Genomic DNA, 23,926 nt, shown 5'->3' on the forward strand with positions numbered 1-23,926 from the left:
AATGGCTACTAACAGTAGAGGTACATTTGGGAGTAGATGCAATATATTTATTGCATCAGAGTCTAGTGGGATTTTATTTGGTTGAGAGTGAGCCTTTCCATATCAAATGCCCTTCTTGGGCATTTCCAGCCCATGAAACAAGGCATCATAGCACAGCCTGTCTAAATGATGCCATTGTTTGATTTTGCACTTGCTTTTCTCCACTGTATCCCAAAGTTGACTTACAGAGAAGCGTGGGCTCTGTTAACAAAGCTATAGGATCCACAGGTCATTTGTTTTCAAACAAAGCACGTATGTGCATTTCTTTAAAAAAGCAATTATGAGTAATGTTTTGATTAAATATCCATAAAATGAGGACAGTGGTTTACTAGTTAATCAGCCTGTGGCCAGTGCTCCTTTGAATAGAGTTATTGCTGCTTAAAGGAGGAATAACGATTGTAAGATGCTGCTTCACGTGATGCTTAGTACCCTGAGAAATTACTGGTCTACAACAGTGAAAACAGAAAGTCAGATTAGTAGCTGGACGGATTATAGAAACCTGCCAGCTGAGTCAGAGGTACATACTGGAAGTAGGGAGTTGATAGTCATGGTTGTAGAGAAGCAGGTAAAAGATGAGTTTGGGCCAGGCCTGGTGGCTCCCACCTGTAAGCCCAGCACTTTGGGAGGCAGAAACGGGTGGATTACCTGAGGTCAGGAATTTGAGACCAACCTGACCAACATGGTGAAACCCTGTCTCTAATAAAAATACAAAATTAGCTGGGTATGGTGGTGCATGCCTGTAATCCCAGCTACTTGGGAGGCTGAGGCAGGAAAATTGCTTGAACTCGGGAGGCAGAGGTTGCAGTGAGCCAAGATGGCACCACTGCACTGCAGCCTGGGCGACAGAACAAGACTCTATCTCAAAAAAAAAAAAGATGAATTTGGATCAGTTCCCTGAGATACAAACGTAAGAAAGGAGAGACCCAACCTTTGGGCCTCATGAGCAGTAAAGACAAAAGGAAGCAGAGAAAAAAAAAGTGATCAAGGAAAGAGGAAGAAAACCGTGCAGAGCAGTAGTATAAGAGAACCCTAGATTTTAAAGTTATTATTTTAAATCTAAAATGTAATTGGTTTTAGCTGTTGTAATATTTTAGATCATATGAATCAGAACTGCTGAACTCACTACCTAAATTACTTCATTTTAGGTGTTCCAGATAGCTGTTGGCTGTGATGATAAAAAATTCATTGCAGTTAAAGGGTAAGTATATTTCCATTTGACCTGTTACTCTTTAAGTTTTAAAACAAATGATAAACTAAATGATAATTAGTAGTAATAATAGCCTAATGACTGACACATTCACAACGAGATCCAAAACTGAATTGACGTTCATGCCTAGATTCAATTGGTTTACACTTTTGCCAAATACTACATTTGAATCATACTAAAAATAAAAAGAATTAACCTCTTTCTCTATTACCAGCATTTTTTCTCTACCTGCCCTTTCTACCTTCATGGTTGCCTGTCTCAGCTCTTCAGTCTACGGCTCATTCCCAGAAACACAGGAGGGAGAAACACCTGTTTTCCATCCTTCTCAAACCAGTTATAATTTCATTTCCATCAGACAACTGCTTACACCCATATCAGAGAAGCCTCAGTTTCTGCACCATTTTCTATGGGAAATTTCTTAGAACAAGCCTAGCAGAACCTCAGTAATGCCCCAGAGAATCCCAATGTGTGAACTCTGTCAGTCCTACTATGGTTCATGATGAAGGACATTGGATGCCATGCCTTCCATTCACCATAGTGCTCTTTCTTCTACATGGGAGAAAATCAAAGGCAGCATACACAAATCTGTTTAGCTGAGGCTACATGTATAACAGAGACAGAAATTTATTGAGATTCCTTTCCTTCAGTTAGGAGTGAGAGTAGGGGAACATTGACTCTTATCTGAGTATTTATGAAATTACTTGCTCACATCCAAAACAAGTGTCTGCTCCTCTGTCATTCTAATCATGTTTTAATTAGTACTGAGTTGTAATAATCAGTTGCTGGATTGATCAGTATTTGCATCTCATTCATCATTTCCTAAATTTGCATTTCCTAACATCTTTGCACCCGTAATTCCTTTCCCAGGAAATGCAAAAAGGCTAGCTGATTTATACAGCCGATATCATCCTATTTCAGGGATGATTTACATCTTTGCTCCTTAGAGCATGGCCTATGGACCAACACTGGCATCACCTGAGAACTTGTTAGAAATGCAGATTCTCAGGTCTCATCCCACACCTGCTGAATCAAAATCTGCATTTTAACAAAATTTCCAGGAGATTACAACGGGCACTAACATTTGAGAATAACTGGTGTAAACATGTTACCAAAATCAATTCCCAGTACCACTGCATTCAGAATTCCTTCTCAGGCCCAATTTCCTTCTAAAGTCAGATGGAAAGCAGCTTGAAGCAGTCTGTTTCTAGAAGGGTCCAAATAATAATTATCAAGCTCAGTTACTCATCAAAATCACTTGGAGAACATGTTTTGAAAACACGGATTTTAGGACCTTACTCTGGGCCTCTTAGTCAATGACCCACTTCCCTGAAACCCTAAAAGCTCTAATATCCTGGGCTCAGGTTGCAGTGGGCCTATGGTTTTTACAGTCACCACGGGAGACCTGGAATAGCATGGGGTCCAAAATACTTCTGGAGAGCCAGGAGACTTGTCACTGAAGGAGAGTTGTCAACTCTTGGGGTCCAATTTGGGTTCAGGGTGAAGGATAGTCTAGACTTCCAATATCTATCTAAAAATGGTGGTGACGAGAGTTCTTTCTAAGTTCCACTGGAAGCAGCCAGCTAAAATGGTCAGATGAATAATTTACCCAACTAAAAAATCCTATAATTACAACGACCATTATAGCCTTCTGTCTTACGAACCCTAACTCGAAATTATGTTAATCCGTAAAATAACTCCTTACCTGCACAATAGTAGCAACTAGAAATCTTGTGTTTAAAAAAAGTTTACGTCTAATAAAACAGTCCAAAGAAATTTGTTTTCATTTTGATAGATTTTCTATGAGTTTTTATTTTTATTTGTGTGTGCATGTGTGTGTTTTACCATGGCAGTTTTTTAAAAAGTGTGATGAAATTCACATAATATAAATTTACCATTCTAAAGTATACAATTCAGTGGAATTAAGTACCTTCACAATGTTGTACAGCTAGTACCACTATCTAGTTCTACAATATTTTTGTCACCCCAAAAGGAAACTCTTTACCCAGTTATCAGTCACTTACCATTCTCTGTTTCCCCCAGCCCCTGGCAACTATAATCTGCTGTCTCAAAACCATAATCTCTAGGGATTTGCTGCTCTGAATATTTCATATAAATGGAATCCTACAATATACGACCTTTTGTGTCCAGCTACATTCACTTAGTGTGTTTTTGAGGTTCAACAGGCACGTATTAGTCCTTCCTTCCCTTTTATGGCTGAGTAATATTCCATTGAATGGATATACCACATTTTGTTTATCCATCCAGCAGTTCATGGATATTTGGGATGTTTCTACCTTCTGGCTTTTGTGAATAGTGCAGCTATGAATATTTGTGTACAAGTGTTTGTTTGAACACCCGTTTTGAATTATCGTGGGTATGTACCTGGGAGTGGAATTGCTAGGTTGTATGGTAATCCTGTGTTCAACTTGTTAAGGAACCTCCAAGCTGTTTTCCATAGCAGCTGCACTGTTTTACATTATCACCAGCAATATATATGGGTCCCAATTTCTCTGCTTCCTTGCCAACTCTTGTTTCTTTCTGTGTTGGGGAGTTTGGGGTTTTTGTTCTGAATTGACAGATAAAATTATATGTATTTAGCAGGTACCACATGATGTTTTAAAATACATTGTGGAGTGACTGAATCTAGCTAGTTAACATATGTATTACCTCACATAGTTATCATTTTGGTGGTGAGGGAACACTTCACATCTACTCTCTTTGCATTTTTCAAGAATACAATATATCATGAATTAAAGTCACCATGTTGTACAATAGATCTCTTGGAACTTATCATCTTATCTAATTGAAATTGTCCATCTTTTCAGCAACCTCTCCGCAAGCCCTGCATTTGCTATAAATTTTTAATAAGCACGTATCAAATATAAGAGATAAATCAGTAGATTTCAAATTCTGGTATCTCCTGAAACATTTATGAAATTGATGTTTTAAAAACAGAAATGCTAAGGCCACACACTAACCAGAGATTCTAATTCAGTAAATGATGATTCTGTGACACTCTCCAGTTTGAGAATCAATGAGTTAAATGATTAAATGTGTACAAATATTACAACTTCATTATGTTTTGTTTTTTGTAGATTTAGTAAAAAAGAATGTCATCACCATGATTTTTCATATGTGATTGAAAAGTAAGAAATTTTTTTAACATAAGCACTGTTTTATATTAACGTAGTACCAATACTTTACAATCAGTACTTATTCAGTGGATTATTATTAGCATCCATGTGTTTGGCTTGACACTGTGCAGTCAGTTTTAGCATTAAGCAAAATGTGTAGATGGTATAATTAACTTTCCTGAAACATACAAGAGAGTCAGTCACCCCCTTCAATTTAATTGGATAAACAAAGCAAACCTCATTTCCATATAAGTAGTCTCAAATCTCATATTGCTCCCTGTAATTTAAGGAAGACATACAAGAATTTTTTTTGCCTACATACTTATTCTCAAATTCTACATGACTGAAGCCAGGTGCAGTGGCTCACACCTGTAATCTCAGCACTTTGGGAGGTCGAGGCAGATGGATCTCCTGAGGTCAAGAGTTCAAGACCAGCCTGGCCAACATGGTGAAACCCCATTTCTACTAAAAATACAAAACACTAGCCGGGCATGGTGGCTCAAATTCTACATGACTGTAGTTCAGCTAGTTAGAAGTAATATATTTACCCAGAAAGTCCTGACATCAAATATTCTACTAACTGAACTTTGTTCTAGATTTTATATTTAATTGTATGCATATTTATTTTTAATAATGTGCTGTATTAAACATATAACTAAACAAAATTTGACTTTTACCTTTGGCAGATAAAGATCTTCATTTTTAAAATGTTAAATATTTATTAGACTGTCAAAATATAGAAGTCCACAGTGTCTGAAATATTTACAAGCATCTTTGAAAAGTTGTGAAATTTTCTAATTCTAATTAGAAATTTATTATTTAAAATAATAATTTATTAATTAAAATAAATGAAAGAATGTTTAGCCAGTAGGCATATTCTTTAAGTGATTTCATTCATTAAGGTAGGGTGGAGAGTGGCCCAGCCGAGATGCCCCAGGTTGCAATGCTTAGTGAAAGCCGTTGGTAAAATACAAGGATGAGAAGAAAATGTTTAATAGTTGACGAGGACACCACCTTTTAGTGTCTAGGTGGCAGCTACGCCTGAAAGGCAAGAATATGAAATAGACTGTGTCACTGTGATGGGAGTTTCCTGAGTCTGTTTCCTGCCACGTGGTAACATGTATAGAACACGTGGCTGGTAACAGTGATTCAAGTATGAGGACTGGGAAGACAGGGAATGTGGGGGAGGTGATTTTGAAGGAATAAGTCCTTGAGTTCATGAACATGAAGCATTCCACTCTAGTGAGAAATCTAAATTAGGAAATATCTGAAGTTTTAAAATACACATCTATTGTTACTGATTTTGAAGTATCCTATTCTTTCATCTGTTAATATTCTGGAGAGAACGGCATTGGAACAGCCCCACGAACATGGGCTTTATCGTCACACATCCTGCTCAGTAGTAAAGCAAGGTCTGTAGCCTTGAATGAGTTTCACACAGTTTCTGAGAATAGTACCAGATCTACAAAGAGAGGACAGTAATTCACACCTTAGCTGTTGTAAGAGCGTGTTAATATGTATGTAAATATGTGTAGAAAGTGCCTGAAACATAGTGAGTGCTCAGTATTTCATAATTATATTTATCTGTTTGACCTTTGTGATACCTCCTTACCTAAACAAAGTCACGGGTTTAGTTTTTAAGTCTGAAAAGAGGAACGAGAAATAAATAATGAGGAATGTCTTTTTTACAGGTCATATCTGAGGCATCAACCACCTAAAAACTTGGTAAGAAAACTATAAAATTTTTTCAATGGACCAAATATATAAAATCACTCAAATATTTTTCCTTTTCTAGAAAGTAAGGTATATTTGGGAAAAATATGGCTGCCCTCTGAGGCTTGACTTCACAGAAAAGTTTCAACCTGTGATTCAATTGTAAGTATATTCTCATCAACATTTTTAACTTATATTAACAGTTTCAAACTAAGAGTATGAAAACAAGACTAATCGATCATGCATCTAACAACACGTATTTTTGACTCTACTCAATATATGCGAGACTTAGTTTTCAGTACAAGTTATACAAAGCTGGGCTGTGATGGTCCCTGCATGTTGAGGGACGTTACCGTTTGGCAGCTGAAATTTCAATGGGTAAGAGAGCTGAGAGCCTGTCGACTCAGGGAAGCCCTTGCTTTACCCCCACTGAATCTCTCCCCAGGCTCCTACCAGCACCCCTGCCTGTTTGGTAGGAACTACCTTCCCCAGGTGATATAACTTCTCTTTCCACAAGCCAATAATAAGTGAAAACTTATAAGAAAAGAAACTAGATTGCCAACAAGTACATTGAGGTCATTTCAAAAATATTATCCCTAACTCAATTTTTTTTTTTGAGGTGGAGTCTCGCTGTGTTGCCCAGGCTGGAGTGCAGTGGTGTGATCTTGGCTCACTGCAAGCTCCACCTCTTGGGTTCATGCCATTCTCCTGCCTCAGCCTCCCGAGTAGCTGGTACTACAGGCGCCCGCCACCACGCCTGGCTAATTTTTAGTATTTTTAGTAGAGACGGGGTTTCACCATGTTAGCCAGGATGGTCTTGATCTCCTGACCTCGTGATCCACCCACCTCGCCCTCCCAAAGTGCTGGGATTGCAGGTGTGAGCCACTGCGCCAACCATCCATAACTCAATTCTTATAAACAATATTTCAGCCAGGCACAGTGGCTCACACCTGTAATCCCAGTGCTTTAGGGGGCTGAAGCAGGGGGATGGCCTGAGCCCAGGAGATCGAGATCAGCATAGGCAACATAGCAAGACCCTGTTGTTACAAAAATTAAAATAATTAGCCAGGCGTGGTGGTGTGTGCCTGTGGTCCCAGCTACTCAGGAAGCTGAGAGGGGAAGATCCCTTGAGCCCAGCAGGCAGAGGATGCAGTGAGTCAAGACCGCACCACTGCACTCCAGCCTGGGCAACAGAGTGAGACCTTGGCTCGAAAAACAAAAACAAATAGTATTTCATAATAAAAATATGAATGAAATGCTATTAGGAAGACTTTTCCAACTGATTTTGTATTTGTTTGCTTTCCTCTCTGACTTTATTCTTATATTTTTGGTTTATTATTATGGAAGTTATACAGCTTGTTACAAAATTTAAAATATAGAAAAATATGAGGTAAACGACTCACATTTCTAAATTTTTTGCTATTGTAAATAAATAATAGTGAATATCAATTCATGTATATGTTTGGTCACTAGTCCAGGTATGCTGTTAGGATAGATTGCTGGCAGTAAAATTCCTATGTCTACAACACCAACAAAATTTTCTTAGTCAAGGCTTTCAGCTTTTGGGGACCTCTTAGGCTGCAGACAGCTTCTGAGATCTCTCAGGGTGGGTAGGTACAGAAGTAATGAATAAGACACTCCAACTTAGTTTTGCTACCAGAACTTTTCGCACTGGGATCCTGCAGGCCTCTGCCAGCATGGTCTGGCCCTACCCCTTGCCCGTGGCACTTCTAAGATGCTACCATGTGCCCTTTGCATCTTAAATCATACTCCAGCAGTCCATCTGTCAGAGCTCTCCATGCTCTCCATGCTCTCCATGCTCTCCGGCTAATCTGCTTGCTTTCTTAGTTTTGATCTTCTTCTAGACACCTAATCATGCCACTGCTTTTCCTGGGCACCCAAAGCACCGCTTTCCCTACCAGAGGCCTAGTGTGTTTGTGTTTTTGTGTTTGTTCATTTATGTAATGCTTAACCCCCCAAGGTTAAAAAATCTTAATCATCTCTCTCAGAGAAGTACACACTTCCGTTCATCATTGCTAAACACCTACTTTGCACCAAGAACTGTGCTAGGCCCTGGAAATGGAAAGATAAGTGACAGGATTTCCACCCTGAAAAGCAGAAGAGTCTGATAGAGCAGAGAAACATATGCACAGATACGCTGAGTGTAATGATAGAATGGAACAGTGTGGGTGGTTAGGATTGAAACGCAAAAGATTCCAACCCAGCTGTAAAGAGAGCGGGGCTCTGGGCAATGTTCCAGAAGACTTGCATTTCAGCTGAGTCACTGAGTCTTAAGGATAATGAATATTTTGCTAGAGGCAGAAGAGGGAAGGAGAGAAGTGAGGAGAGTAATGTTGAATTCTGCTGGGTCAGTCTTTCAAGCAAAACAGATAGTTGGAGGAAGAAAATGTATAGTTCAAACGGTGTGATGTTGTTGAGGCAAAAATTAGTCACGAAGTCTCAGAAGAGGCCGGGAAGCTAGCTAGGTGGATTCCAGACCATGGAAGGCCTTCTATTAAGTCTTACGGTGGAATGGCATGATCAAATATTTGCTTTAGCTAGTTCCTTCTGGGAGAGGCGTAGAAGATGAATTTCAGAGAAACAAATCTGAGTAGGGAGACCCGCTAGTCACTGTATTGGTAGTCCTGGTGAGGTAGGAGATCAGTGGGACTTGTTCTCACAACCCTGCCGATCAAAACAGGATGTAGCCAAGAAACTGGCCAAAACCAGCTAGCACTTAGAGTTATAATGCATTTGCATAAGACATTCCCACCAGCACCATGACAGTACAAATGCCATGGCAATAACTTAGAAGTTTTCTTATATGGTTCCAGAAAGTCCCTGCCCCCCTTCTAGAAAATTCTTGAATAGCCCTCCCCTTATTTAGCATATATTTAGGAATAGGTATAAGTATAGCTAGCCAGCTATCCATGAGTGAGGGCTACTCTGCCTACAGGATAGCCCTGCTCCGTCTACAGAGCAGCCATTATGCTGTACACTTCTCTCTAATAAACTTTCTGCCTTTCACCATCAGCTCAATCTTGAATTCTTTCCTGAGTGAAGCCAAAAACCTCCCAAGCTGAGCCCCAAGTTTGGGGTTCTCCTGCATCACTAGGAGGAGAAAAACAGATGACTGAAATAGCAACAAGGACAAAGAAGAAGAATCCTGTATATAAGAAAATTAGTGATTAGACACACCAGGGCCTGTCGGGGGTGGGGGGCAAGGGTAGGGAGAGCATCAGGACAAATACCTAATGCATGCGGGGCTTAAAACCTAGATGATGGGTTGATGGGTGCAGCAAACCACTACGGCACATGTGTACCTATGTAACAAACCTGCACGTTCTGCACATGTACCCCAGAACCTAAAGTAAAATTTTAAAAAAAAAGAAAGAAAATGAGTGATTATAATAGGCAGGGCTTGATAATTGATAGATGTGAGTGGTAAGGGAAAGAGAATGAGGAACATGAATGACTCAAAGGTGACACCAGTTAGAAGGGATCCTCCACAAACTTCCACCACCATATCTGTCCATCCTCAAGCAACTGTACCAGGAACTCTGTCTGCCTTCCTGTCACTATGGATGAACTGTCTGTGTATCTGTCTAAGACCTGTCCCTCCATTTGTAAGCTAGATCCCCACCGGTTTTCCTAATCAAGAACATTGCTCCTGAAATTCTCCTTCTTCTCCTCCATCATCAACTTTTCCCTCTCTACTGACTCATCCTAGAAATATACAGGTCTTTCTCCCACCAAAAAATAAAGCAAAACAAAATCAACAAACACGATCACAAAAAAACAAACCAAAAAACCCTGTCTTGACCCTACTAGCCCTTCAGCTTCTATGGTCACTGTCATCAACTCTTCTCCCATTCTCTCCCAAATCGCCCTCAGTCTGGCCTTTGTGCTCACCACTCTATTGGCACCGCCAGCCAACATGATCCGTGACCTCCATTCAGCTAAACCGATGGTCAATGCTCAGGTCCCACCTTCCTTGATCTCATTAACAAGAATTGACATGGTTAATCATTTACTCCTACTTGAAATATTTTCTTCATCTGGCTTCCAGGATAGCTCATTCTCCTGTTTTCCTGCTTCCTTGCTGGTAGCACCCCCTGAATTACTTAGTTCTCCCTGATTTCTTTTTTTTTTTTTCATGATCTGAGATTTTGTTTTTAATTTTCTTAAGTCTTATGATCACCTATAATTTATAATTTTGTATATAACTCCTCTACTTTAATCCTTTCTAATAAGTTGGCAAAGTGCCATTGTCAATCACACATACACAGGAATTCTACAGTTTTATGTTTTTGAATGGCTGTTTAATGACAATCCTAAGTTAAAAGTCTGACTTAGTAAAGAGTCTGAGAGTAAAGTTTAACTTGCTACTATTTCTTGTCACACTGACTTTTAAAAGATGACAAGTGTCATCTATAAGTGTGAGAAGTGTTTTTATTTGATATGACACAAAAACCATTAAAATGCCCTTCAATAAGTAAAAGGCAGCATTTTAGATACAGGAAATTCTAATTAGACTGGCAGAGTTAAGACCAAAAACATAAACGTTGCAACCTTATCTTCAGCCCTTGCCTTTCACAGGCAAATGAACACAAATTTAAAAAAGAAAGAAAGAAAGAAAAAAACAGGTGAGTCTTGCTTGGTTCTGAGACAGGGCAAGGATTTTTCCAGTATTAAAATATATTCAAATAACTAGTTATACACATCTAAATTAAAAGCTAGTCTCCAATAGGTTTGAGGATGGCATTCTCGCCTTTGTGAAAAGTTGAGCATTACTCATCAAGTCCAATCATATCTTTAGAAGGGGAAACAGGGATAGCATTTACTGAGTGTGAATTACTGTCAAAATTCAAAAAAACTGATCATATTCATTTAACCAGAAGCCAGTCTTACTTGTCAGGGCTGTCCCACAAAAATATTCTGCCAGTTATACATGACCTGAATTCCGGTGTATGAGATCAGTTACACTAAAGTACACATAAAATAATGAGACAATTCTGGTTTGTGAGTAAATGAGGCAGTGATCAATTCTTTCTGCCTTCTTTTTAACACCAGTGGAGATCATTTTTGTTCCAGGGATGTACTTCTTGGGATTCTCCAATTGCTCCTTCCATGTCTCCTCTCCGTAGATGATGCCTTTGTTCTTCTTGGTGTCTGTGTATGAGAATCCAGCCACTCACCTGTCTTCCACCCACAGAGACCATGGAGATTGGGCCCAGTCTTGTGCTTGCCTCCCTTTTCCACGGTGTGACACTGGACACAGTTCTAAACAAAAATATTTTTGCTTTTTTCAACATCACCCATATTTAATTCTCTCTTTCGTCGCTCGCACTACAGACGTTCCCGCCCAGAAGCTTGACACCTGGCTCTCTCTCTCCCTGACCTCTTAGTGTTGGAATGCCCCAAGGCTCAGGGATTTCTTTTCTTTTCCCCATCTCAACTTTATCTTTGAATGTCGTCATCCAGTCACATGGGCCTGGATGTCTCAATATATTGATATATCCCAACACTGCTCCTACAGCCTGACCATCTCCCCTTGTATCTGTCAAGTATGCTTAGGCTATGCTGCAGTAACAAATAAACCCTAAAATCCCAGTGCCTAACTCTCCATGTCATCATCTGATATGTAGAACTACATCATCCGGACGCGGTCTCTCCTAGCTCACCACCATGTCTGGGAAAAAGACTGGAGGATTGTATGGGATGTTTTAAAGGCTCAGAACTAGAGGTGGTTTCCAGCCACATTATCCAGAACCTATTGTCGTGGCTCAAATCTAACTGCAGGGTGGTCTATAAAATGCAATCAGATACAGCTCCTGAACCCCAGACTCACACATCCACTGAGATGTTAAATACACATATCACTTTTCCACTTAGATGTCAATAGATATATCAAACATAACCTGTCCAAAACCGAACTCCTAATCTTCCCCTCAAAACCTGCTCCTCCAGTAGCCTTCCCCATTTTAAGTGATAGCAACTCCATCCTTCTTGTTGATCTGGCCAAAACTGGAATCTCCCTGACTCCTCCCTGTCTCATATACCCTACATCAAATCCATTAGCAAAGCCTGTTGGGTCTATCTATTTGTCAATGCCTGCTGTTACACAGACCCAAGCCATCATCACTGACCTGGATTATTACAACAGCCTTTTTGTTGCTCTCTCTCTTTCCACTCTTGCCTCCATATAGCAGCAAGAGTAAAACCTTGAAAACAAAGTCAAAGGACATTGCTCCAAAGCTCAAAATCCTTACAATGGAGTAAAAGCCAAGCCCTTACAATGACTTCCAAGGTTTGGTTTGATTTTCTGCCTCTGTTACCCTTCTCCGATTAAACTTCACCTCACTCACTCAGATGCAGCGAGTGGCTTCCTTACTGCTCCTCAAGGGAGAGTAGTTTCTACGAAATGGGGAGAACAGAAGCCAGACTGCAGGGGATTTGCAAAATAAACGAGAAGTTTACAAGTAGAGGCAAAATGTAGTCTCCACTTTTTCAGCTTTTGGCTGGAAAATAGAAAAAAGAGACAGGAATTTACCTATAGAGAAAAACACAAAATATAACCTGGATTTTTTTTAAGAGGAAGATAGATGAGCATGTTTACAGTTTGAGGATAAAGAAGGGAAGGTTAAAAATTAGTCATTCTGATTATAGTAATGTAGCAGACTGAGCTAAGTTGAGTCACTCCCTACCCGTGATAGACACGTCATCCTGGATAAAGCATAACAAAAATATTTTGTACATAACTAAACTTGAAAGAAAGAAGGTGCACTCTGCAGAAGTGAAGAGAGAACTGAAAGTTAGAGCAACGCTCTTCAGCCTGCCTGTGTGATCCAGGGGTATTGGCCTAGGATGATGGAACTAGACATTGGAAGCTGGGTTTTCAAGCCCTTGTGAGGCCAAGAGGCTATTTCGTAAATTCAGGATATATTAAGAGCTACCTAGTCCAAAAAAAGAGAGAGAGAGGGAGAGACTGACTGGAAAACTCTGCTTAATGCCCAGGTCAGCCACAAGGAAGGTTGTAACTTACATGAATTTGTAGGCAAAAACATACCTCCTATAAGAATAGGAGATGTCCACCAAAATGTCCACCTCAGGCCTCCTATGGATGTGGATCTGGACTTACACCTAATAGGAATAAAGTTTAGTCATAGAAAGTGCCACAAGAAAAATGAAGCTAAAAATTATCAAGTAGACTTGAAACCCCTAAGCAAACCCCTTGAAACAAAGGTAATTAGAAAAGCAAATCCAGAGACATAATGTTCTTACTGGAAAAGTATCACCACCATCAAAAAATTGATCACCTAAATTTACAAACATTTAAGGAAATGGACCCTCATGAGGGCGAGTCAGCAGATAAAATAAGTTGAAAAATGAGCACACACAACAAATGCTTAAAAATAACAGAACAATCTGAACAATATAGAAAATGTGTTCAAAATGAATAAAGAGGAAAAATAAAGTAGAAATCATAATGAAATAATATGACTATGAAAAGAAAGGCAGATTTTTAAAAATTTGAAATTCTAGATGTGAAAATGTAGTCATTAAATTCAAAATTTTAGACATAATTACAAACAGGATTACAAACCACATAATTACACGTGAAGAGAGAATTACTGAAAAAAGAGAGATGTGGAAATTAACCAGGATGCGACAGAAATAGGTAAACAGATAAATAAGAAAAAGGCTAAGAAACAATTTCAGCAGAATGACAAATTTCAATATGTGCTTAATAGTTTTTTCCAGAAGGGGAAATTACAGAAAATGCGTTGAAAAGAGAAGCAACATTCAACGAAAAGAAAGAAAATATGAAAACTTTTCAGAATTTAAGGCCCAAATCATAAGGTTGAGGATTGGCATGAAGTCTCAGATACCTCAGAATGAAGCCATAAAACAGCAAAGAAAAAGGGAAAATCACATACGCTGTCATACAAATAAGACAGATTACCTACAATGGAATGTCACCTAGACTGACAGATTTCTCACCAGCAAAATTAGCATAAATATAACTGGGGGTCAGATGATTAGCCATGAGAATGGGCTGACTAGGGAACGAAGAGAATGTAGGAGAGATGCTGTGTGAGAAAGCAGGGAGGGCCGGGCGCGGGGGCCCCGCCTGTAATCCCAGCACTTCCGGAGGCCAAGGCGGGCGGATCACTTGAGGTCAGGAGTTCGAAACCACCCTGGCCATCATGGTGAAACCCCGTCTCTGCTAAAAACACTTAGCCGGGCTGGTGGTGGGTGCCTGTAATCCCAGCTACTCGGGAGCCTGAAGCAGGAGAATCGCTTGAACCCAGAGGTTGCAGTGCGCAAAGATTGTACCACTGCACTCTAGCCTGGGCAACAGAGTGAAATTCTGTGGAAGGAAGGAAGGGAGGGAGGGAGGGAGGGAGGAAAAGCAGGGAGGGAGAGGGAGGGAGGAAAGAAGAAGGAAAGAGGGAAGGAAGGAAGGGAGGAAGGGAAGAAGGAGAGAGAGAAAGCGAGAAAGTAGGGAGGGAGAGGGAGGAAGGAAGGAAGGGTAGGAGGGAGAGAGGAATTGGGGAGCTGGAAATCTCTACAAGGTCAAGGGGCAGATGAGAGGACGAGTGGGGGATGGGAGAGGGTGAGGCGGGAGAGTAGTCTACTGGAACGGCACTATTTGGGATTTTTGTGGCAGCATTTGTTTCTAGAAATAACTTATTTGTCTCTCTGCTACTACGAATCACTTGATCAAACCTTTTGCTTGCAATTCTCCTAAGATAATGAACTGAATACTAGAGGCCAACGACGGAGGGGCAGATCAGTAAGGCCCGCGCCCAGTTCCACTGAATTATAGTGTACATAGTTGATAACTGGGCATCCGATCAGGTATTCATCAGAGGTGAATTTAGCTGCTCACTTTGAGACTCTGGCAGACTCGAATCAATTAAGCTTTGAGAATCAGCGGCATCAGCGGCAGGGGTGGCCACTGGGAAATTAGCCCATAGTCTAGGCCTCTGGATTATAATAAATGCCTTATCGTTACAGGGAATGGCTCAGGTACAAGGCTCGGCAGAGTTTGACCAATAAAAGGATGATAGATTCACTGTCCAACACTCATAAGAAGGAAGCCAGTCCTGGGAGTGTGATCCAGCTGGGAACCGAAGTCATCACACTTACTCACACTTACTAGCATTTGATGAGTCTATTACTCTCCAATCCCAAACTAGAATTTAGTGCCATAGAAGCAACCCTGGAGGAAACAATGGGGCAGGATTTCTTTGTTACCCTGCAGGGAGTTCAGGAACAGATATTGTGGGTGTTTTAAGGGTCCTGAGGATTCGCTTTAGTCAGGTATGGTAAGATATACAGACGCGGAGATGACCATCAGGAAGGAAGTGTATTATACATACAGATCCCCGGAAACTGGGGGCAAGGCACGCCCCACGGGGCCACATGTGGAAACGCCAGGGTCAGTCAGGAGGCAGAGGGAGTGAGGGGGAAATGTGGGCAGAGCCTTATTACAGTTTCTGTGGGAAGGAATAGGAGAGGCAGGGTAAGCACGTTTGAAATTGGCTACTTTGAATAATTTCAGTGGCGCTCTGGGGACTAGGGACTGTCCCTGGTTGTAGGGTGTCTGCCTCTGGGGTGAGGAGGGTAGGAGGATAGTAGCCCAGGGCTACTAATAAAGAACCCCCTTTCATAGGCAGGGGCTCCTGGAAAGTTGTTTGCTATCTCTAGGAATTGGCTAACCTTCCGCAGACCCCCTAGAGAGAGCAAGGTCCCAGAAGTGATGGCATCAGAATACAGAAAATTAAAGTCATGGTTAATGCAATGGAATAGCCACAAGGATTTGTCTAACAGGTTTGCAGGTCCACGGAGAGGTCTCTTTCCCAGTTCCCAAAATGGAACTGCCATCATGGGGAGGTTACAAATCGCAAGGAAGAGTTGCCAACTAGTAACATTTCTGCATTTCTGAGGCTTAATTAGTATCATACCCTACATTAAAGAACATTCATGAAAATAAGCCATGCTTACGTAGACAAGTATTTTTTCAGATATTTTCAATGATATAAATTAAACATTATGAAGATCTTTACAAATCCAGAAATTATGGGTCATGTAATTTACACTTATTGCCACTAGATGGCACTGTAGCGTATTGCTCTTGCGAAAGATGCCGGCTCAGTTCAATTAGGATTTTTTTTTTTTTTTCAAATAAAACATATGGCTTACAACTAGTTCTTAATAATTTAAGAATCTGGCCAGGCGTGGTGGCTCACACCTGTAATCCCAGTGCTTTGAGAAGCAGAGGCGGGAGGATGGCTTGAGGTCAGGTGTTGAAGATGAGTCTGGACAACATAGTGAGACTCCCCATCTCTACAAAAAATTTTAAAATGTACTAGGTGTGGTGGCACATACCTGTAGTCCTAAAGTTAGGAGGATCCTTTGAGCCCAAGAGTTAGAGGTTATAGTGAGCTATGATTGTGCCACTCACTCCAGCCTCTGCAACAGAGCAAGACCCCATCTCTAAATTACCTATAAATAGTAATAATTCAGTAGTCTGATGACTTTTGGAAAATGCAATCAAACATTCTGTTTTTTCCAAAGCTCCTAGAATTAGAGCTTAGCTAAAGCCTGACCCAAATCTCTGAAACTATACAAAAATACGTGTATGCCTACACATGTGTGTATTCGTCTGTTGCAAAAGGGTTCCAGAGCTCTCAGTAGAGTTTTCGAATTCTCTGTGGCCTTCTTCCCTATCAGAAAAGACGCCAAACACCAATACTCCAATCCCTAGCTAGTCATGCTGTTTGAGAACTAACCTTCTGAGTTCATCTCTCTATGACTTCTCAAAACTAAATAGGATGGAAAGGTACCTATTCTCAGGTACCACTTTTTGACATTTAAAATTTTTGTCCCCAGTTTGTGAGAATGGGACTATAAATGCTTTTAATAACAAGGGTTGGGTGGTAGCAAGTTTAGCAGACCTAGAAAGCCAGATACAACTGCGAGGTGCAGCAGAGATGGGGCAGTGCGCCAGGAGACACTGTCAAGGACCTGTTATTTTGGATGATAGACACAGAGAAGTGAGTGCAGCAAGAAGTTCTATCAGATGGAGAAGGTGGGGCGACAGTCCCAGAGCCAGCAACCTCGAAACAAGTGCCTGACGCTAAGGTCCTAAGTGAAATTCTACCCTACAGGCAGGGGGCACAATTTCATTCAGAAATATGGGAGTAACTGATGGAGAAGGAAAACGTGCAACCATTCTTACGGTCACAGGTTCTGGTGTGCAAAGGCACGACTTTATCAAGAACTGAACTTTTACCTCTGAGCTCAAGCCTCTGTGTTCACATGGTAGCAGGGAGAAAAATATTAATATGAAGCACTACAGCTCTTTTGAACACTCACTGAGTTTGAGGTAAATAAGCCCAATGGGGCCTGTGTCTCCAGCCCCAGCATCAAAGCAGGGGTAGCCAGTCCATCTTTGAGTCCCCTTGCTGGTGTCTGCTGTTGGTAGAAGTTGTCGTCCATTCTCTGAGCATGGGCTAGGCGTGACTATAGATCCAGGGAGCGTACAGGCTACGTCTGCTTCTCAGTCCCACCTCGACTTACCGACACCACTGATCCTTCCAGACTCAGCCACACCGTCCAGCTGGTTCCTCCTACGGGGATCTGCAGCTTCTCCATTCTCATCACAATAATTCTGTGGTTTCATTCTCTAGTACGTCTAGTAGATAATAGGCAGCCAGTGAATATATGAGCTAAAGGACACCAGGGCGTCCTGCTCTGCCCTTTCTCCATCCATCACATCCTGCCGTCCTTCTCCCTGCTAACACCCATGACCGCAGTGCCTGAGCTACCCTCACCTGATCAACAGATGGACCCTGTCCAGTGAAGAGAACTTAGAGTTCCAAATGGTCAAAAAGTAAAACATTTCTCCTTCGTTACTATCAGGTTTTATTTTGAGAGGTGAATGAAAGAACATCTGTTTATTTCATCCAGCTGTCAAAAGACACCTAAACAATAGGTACTGTTATTATTTTACAGAAAAAAAAATCAAGACTTCAAGAGTTTAACTCCCCCAGAGTTACTTTATCACTTTATGAAGTGATAAAGACAGGATTTAAACCTCAGCACTTCTGACTCAGAAGTTGGAACTCTTAACCCCTCTATTTTATATTAAACTAGTATCTTTCTGTTTGTTGTTTCTTTCAGATTTGATGATAATGGCTACGTTAAAGACGTTGGAGCAAATTTCATAGTGTGGGAAATACATGGCAGGGATGACTATAGCTTTAATAATACTATGGCACAGGTATGGCATCTTTGGATTTAACCAGAATTTAGCATGCAACTAGACAATGTCTTTCTGTTTTAAATTTATAAATTAGCAATCTAAGGCAAATAGAATAAGGCAGCAGTGGGTAGGAAAAAAATCACCTCTAGATTAAATTATATGACTACTCAAATTCATTTAGGAAAAAAAGAAGTTGTTGTCACATAAGACAGACATAAAGGAGTCAGAAAAAATAAAATAACATTTATAGTAGGATGACGCAACTCTGAGTCTTCTTTTCTCTCCAAACTGTATTCAGTGTTTGAGTATTTATGGGTCTGCCTTTGGCTTTAGGACATTTATCACTTTTGCACTAAGTCAAATGGACACTCTGGGCTTCGTCTCACTCGGCTTCTCGGCATCATTTGACCCCGCTGACTTTGACTTCAATGTCCCTACGCTCTGCTGATTTCCTTCCACCCTCCGTGACGGGTTGCTCTGGGCTTCCTTGGCGAATCTCCCTTATTCTACCCGTTCACTTTGTAGGCCACAGCAGTGTTCTTACCACTCCCAGTCAACACGTTTCCCCTCCCTGTGTGGGCCTTTCTGCCCTGAGGACCTCCTGTCATGTTGGAGCCTCCTAGAAGTTACCAGCACTGATTTCTAATATTCCCCATAGATATCACTCGGAAAAAAAAAAAAAAACCAGGAATGGCTCTTTCCAAAGTAATGTTCTTATCTACCAGACACCTTAATCATCCAGAAGTATAACCCACCTAGATGGCAGCCAAGAGAACTGAGTTCCACCTGCCACTCCCCAGAGTATTGCAAGAACTCTTTCTTTTGTTTTTGTTTTTGTTTTTGTTTTTTTAAGAGTCTCGCTCTGTTGCCCAGGCTGGAGTGCAGTGGTGCAATCTCAGTGCACTGCAACTATAGCAGCCCCCATTAAAACTACATTTAAGGACGGGGCATGGTGGCTCACACCTATAATCCCAGCACTTTGGGAGGTTGAAGCGGGATGATCGCTTGAGCCTAGGAGTTTGAGACCAGCCTGGGCAACATAGTGGAACCCGTTCTCCACACACACACAAATTTTGAATTAGCCTGGTGTGGTGGTGCATACCTATAGTCCCAGCTACTCAGGAGGTTGAGATGGGAGGATCGCTTGAGCCCAGGAGGTCAAGGCTGCAGTCAGCTGTGATCATGCCACTGCATTCCATCCTGGGTGACAGGGCAAGATCCTGCCTCAAAAAAAAAAAAAAAAAAAAAAATGCATTTCAGTTCAAACAGTTTACCCTCTGACCTCAACCCCCAATCCTTTAGCTCTCTCATTGTTATTCACACTACTCCAGTCTCCTACTTTGTCTCACGCAACCTGGCCATCTGCTGTATTGAACCCTCTGCTTTCTCCTTCTCTCTCTCTCTCGTTTCCTCCCTTCCCTTCCTATCCAGCGTGAGCTCCATAGTTCAATTCTCCAGCACCATCTTGCCAATATCGATTTCTCTGTATCTCTATCTGTATCTCATTTTTCCCAGTATTATTTCTGCTTGCTGTTACGGCAACTTGAAACACCCATCTTTCTGCTTTATCCATGCCTGTATCTGAGTTGCTCAATTCCTATCTTGGAGCTGATCACTTTCAGAAAAAAATTACAGCACTTTGGGAGGCTGAGGCAGACAATCACTTGAGGTCAACTCCAAGACCAGCCTGGCCAACATGGTGAAACCCTGTCTCTACTAAAAATACAAAAATTAGCCGAGTGTGGTAGCATGCGCCTGTAGTCCTAGCTACTCAGGAGGCTGAGGCAGGAGAATCATTTGAACCCAGGAAGTGGAGGTTGCTATCAGCTGAGATCGTACCACTGCACTCCAACCTGGGCAACACAGCAAGATTCCGTCTCTAAACAAATAAATAAATAAATCTTAGAAAATTATGAATAGATAGAAACATCCTTCACCTATTGAAATATAGATATAAAAAATTTTAGCAAACATTATATTTAATGGTAAAAATTTGAAAACTTTCACTTGGAAATTAGGAAAAAAACAAGGGTGGCCGTTGTCACCACTTCTTTTTTTTTTTTTTTTTTTTTTTTTTTGTTAGAGACAGAGTCTAACTCTGTCACCCAGGCTGGAGTGCAGTGGCGTAATCTTGGCTCACTGCAACCTCTGCCTCCCAGGTTCAAGCGATTCTCCTGCCTCAGCCTCCCGAGTAGCCAGAGTTACAGGTGCACGCCACCACACCCAGCTAATTATTATATTTTTAGTAGAGATAGGGTTTCACTGTGTTGGCCAGGCTGGTCTCAAACTCCTGACCTCTGGTGTTATCACCACTTCTATGCAACACTATTCCTGAAGATCTTTGTAATAAGAAAAAAATAATAAAAACAAATAAAAGGTATAAGAATGGGAAAGAAAAACATAAAACTGTCATATTCACAGATGACACAACTGTTCATGTGAAACAATTAGAATTAATAAGTGAGTTTAGAAATTCTCCCAGCCAAGCACATGCCTGTAATCCCAACACTTTAGGAGGCTGAGGCAGGAAGATGGCTTGAGGCCAGGAGTTCGAGGCCAGCCATGGCAACGTAGCGAAGCTCCATCTCTACAAAAATTAAAAAACTAAAAGTTAGCCAGGCATGCTGGCACATACCTGTAGTCCTAGGTACTCAAGAGGCTGAGGCAGGAGGATCACTTGAGCCCAGGAGCTCAAGGCTGCAGTGAGCTGTGATCTTCTCTGCACTGCAGCCTGTGCAACAGCGTGAGACTGTCTCAAAACAAAATTCTCTCAACACAAGATCGATATACAAAAAATCAATTGTCAATTATTCCTCTGTTTACCAGCTAACATTTAAATAATAAAAGTTTTAAAAAGACAAAATTTTCAATAGCAACAAAACATTAAATACTTAGGAATAAGTTGATATGGAAACTTCTGCCTACCCACATGTATATGCAATCTTCTGACAGAGTGGCTGTTTACATGAAGCCCAGACATGGAAGTCCATGATTGAACTTAACAAGCACCTCCCCCTAGAGGAAGTCTGGGGACCTGAGGTAAGAGACACATTGCCTTGCAAATTGTTTATTTCGAATAACTAATCTGGCATTTTGCTCTTAACAAAAACTTGATGGAAACATTTTGGATTTAAATTTGTTTGGGTAAACCAAATCCTGTTTTTATATTGTATCATGGTATATTTAAAATGCTTCATCTTAATTTCTGTTTGATCTTTTGTTGGTTCTGTGTCACTATTTTAATTTTCACTGCTGTAAATATGTGTTTGCAGATTATTAAATATCTGTTAAACATGTGAAAGCATCAAGAGTGAGTCTTTTTAAAGACTACCTAGCTCCCTTACTTCCTCAGTCTTTACTGAAAAGTCAGGTCATTGATGAGGACTTCCCTGGCCACCATACGGAAAAACTTAACCTTCACTTTCATGAAAGCCCATATTTGTCCCTCTCTATTTTCTTTCCTTTTTTTTTTTTTTTTTGAGACGGAGTCTCTCTCTGTTGCCTAGGCTGCTACGCTGGAGTGCAGTGGCACAATCTCAGCTCACTGCAAGCTCTGCCTCCTGGTTTCAAGCAATTCTCCTGCCTCAGCCTCCCGAGTAGCTGGAACTACAGGTGTGTGCCACCATCCCCGGCTAATTTTTGTGTTTTTAGTAGAGACGGGATTTCACCATGTTGGCCAGGCTGGTTTCAACTCCTGACCTCAAGTGATCCGCCTGCCTCAGCCTCCCAAAGTGCTGGGATTACAGGCTTGAGTCACCACGCCCAGCCTCCCTCCCCTATTTTATTTAATCTCATTAGCGTTTATAACTGACACGTTACATAGCCTACTTTCAAAATCTTGTTTATTTTCTAGCTCCCTTACTAGAATGTAAGCTCCATGAGGGAAATTTTGTTTTGTTCACTGCATCTGATGCATTGTAAGTGCTCATTAAATATTTGTGGACCAAATTAATTCATTATAGATCATATGCCTATTATAAAGAGTACTTTTCTACTATTTAAAAATCATAAGGCGGCCAGGCACGGTGGCTCACACCTGTAATCCTAACACTTTCGGAGGCCAAGGCGGGTGGATCACTTGAGCCCAGGAGTTCAAGACCAGACTGGGCAACATGGTAAGACCTCATCTCTACAAAAATAAAGTAAAAAAAAAAATAGCTGGGCACGGTGGTGCATGCCTGTAGTTCCAGCTACTCAGGAAGCTGAGGTGGGAGGATCACTTGAGCCCCGGTGGCTGAGGTTGCAGTGAGCCATGATCACGCCTCTGCATTCCAGCCGGGGTGACACAGTGAGACCTTGTCTCAAAAAAGAAAAAAGATCAAATTTAAAAATAAAAATCATAAGGAATTAAACTGGTGATTAAATCAGTTAAAAGAAAACTTATCCTCCTGATTTTTCATTGAAGGACATCCAGGGGTCTGGAGTTAGGGATAGGTATAAATGATAGGTGAGGATGATATCCCCATATCTTACAAAAGCACCTAAATATTCTAAGATTCTGCCGAAATAACATGCTCCAAAGAAGCAGTGAGCTCACTGGGTAACTGACAACCATGAAGCCTGCCTCAATTGGTATGATATGGTACAATGGTTCTCAGACTTCAGCATACATCAGAATCGCCAAGAGACCTTGTTAAAGTAGATGGCTGGGTCCCACTCCCAGAGTTTCTGATTCAGCAGGTCTTGGGTGGGGCCCAAAAATTTGTGCCTTGATGATACTGATATGCTGATCTAGGGACTATGTCTAAGAACAATTGAAATAGTAGCGTACAGTCTAGAAAGACTCTGGAGTGCCCACACCAGGCCCTACATATTCGATTCTACTGCATGAGAAACTTAAAGCTCCCCACTGAAAGGGTGAATTCAGTCTGAAGTCTGAATATAACAGAAAGCAGGTACCTGCAAAGACGAGTTACGTCCTCGTGAATAAGGCTACTCTCACTGACGGGTGTCATTATTACGTTGTCTCTTAACTCAACATGGCAATCAGGGCTGCTTTCTTCCTGAAACATATACCTGAAACGAAATAGAAAGCCTTCCGGTCATTGGAGCTACACTGATTGCTGCATAGTCCTTCTGATTCTAGAAGGATGAATGACGCCTACATTTAAAAAAAAAAATCAGGGAAGTAGCTCTGGGGACTGTACATTCTTAGGGAAAACACTGAAGGACTCATAAGCAAAAGTGGCATTTTCACAGGTTCTCCTGGTAAAGTTGGAGGTTGAGAAGGAAAGGGAGAATATGGGTACTGAGTGCGTGTCTACATCCACACAATACAGAATCGGATTTGAGTTTCTCGAAGTGACTGAAGATACTAGACAGGGAAGTCCTTGGCTAAAAAGGCTAAAAATTGAGTATAATGCATGAGGCTAGGGGAGATTTGTTTTTTCTTTTCCTTTTTTTTTTTTTTTTTTTTTTGAGACAGTGTTTCACTCTTGTTGCCCAGGCTTGAGTGCAATGGCACAATCTCAGCTCACTGCAACCTCCGCCTCCCAGGTTCAAGCAGTTCTCCTGCCTCAGCCTCCCAAGTAGCCGGGATTACAGGGACTTGCCACC

The 23,926-nt window shown here is 41.2% G+C and overlaps 1 protein-coding gene across 15 annotated transcripts in view; it reads left to right on the forward strand.

Annotated features, from left to right (window-relative positions):
• CATSPERE (catsper channel auxiliary subunit epsilon) overlaps window positions 1-23,926 on the forward strand; it is a 178,293-nt gene that overhangs the window by 125,849 nt on the left and 28,518 nt on the right. For 14 of the 15 annotated variants that reach the window (XM_073011892.1, XM_073011898.1, XM_073011893.1 and 11 more), the window contains 6 exons: window positions 1,185-1,237; window positions 4,342-4,392; window positions 6,072-6,105; window positions 6,176-6,255; window positions 18,289-18,388; window positions 21,323-21,409. In XM_073011892.1, the coding sequence (XP_072867993.1) occupies window positions 1,185-1,237; window positions 4,342-4,392; window positions 6,072-6,105; window positions 6,176-6,255; window positions 18,289-18,388; window positions 21,323-21,409 (405 nt within the window). The remainder of the gene's footprint in view (window positions 1-1,184; window positions 1,238-4,341; window positions 4,393-6,071; window positions 6,106-6,175; window positions 6,256-18,288; window positions 18,389-21,322; window positions 21,410-23,926) is intronic. The other variant, XM_073011894.1, reaches the window with a different exon arrangement.

The sequence above is a fragment of the Chlorocebus sabaeus genome, chromosome 25, assembly GCF_047675955.1.
Source record: "Chlorocebus sabaeus isolate Y175 chromosome 25, mChlSab1.0.hap1, whole genome shotgun sequence".
Taxonomy (NCBI): Eukaryota; Metazoa; Chordata; class Mammalia; order Primates; family Cercopithecidae; genus Chlorocebus; species Chlorocebus sabaeus.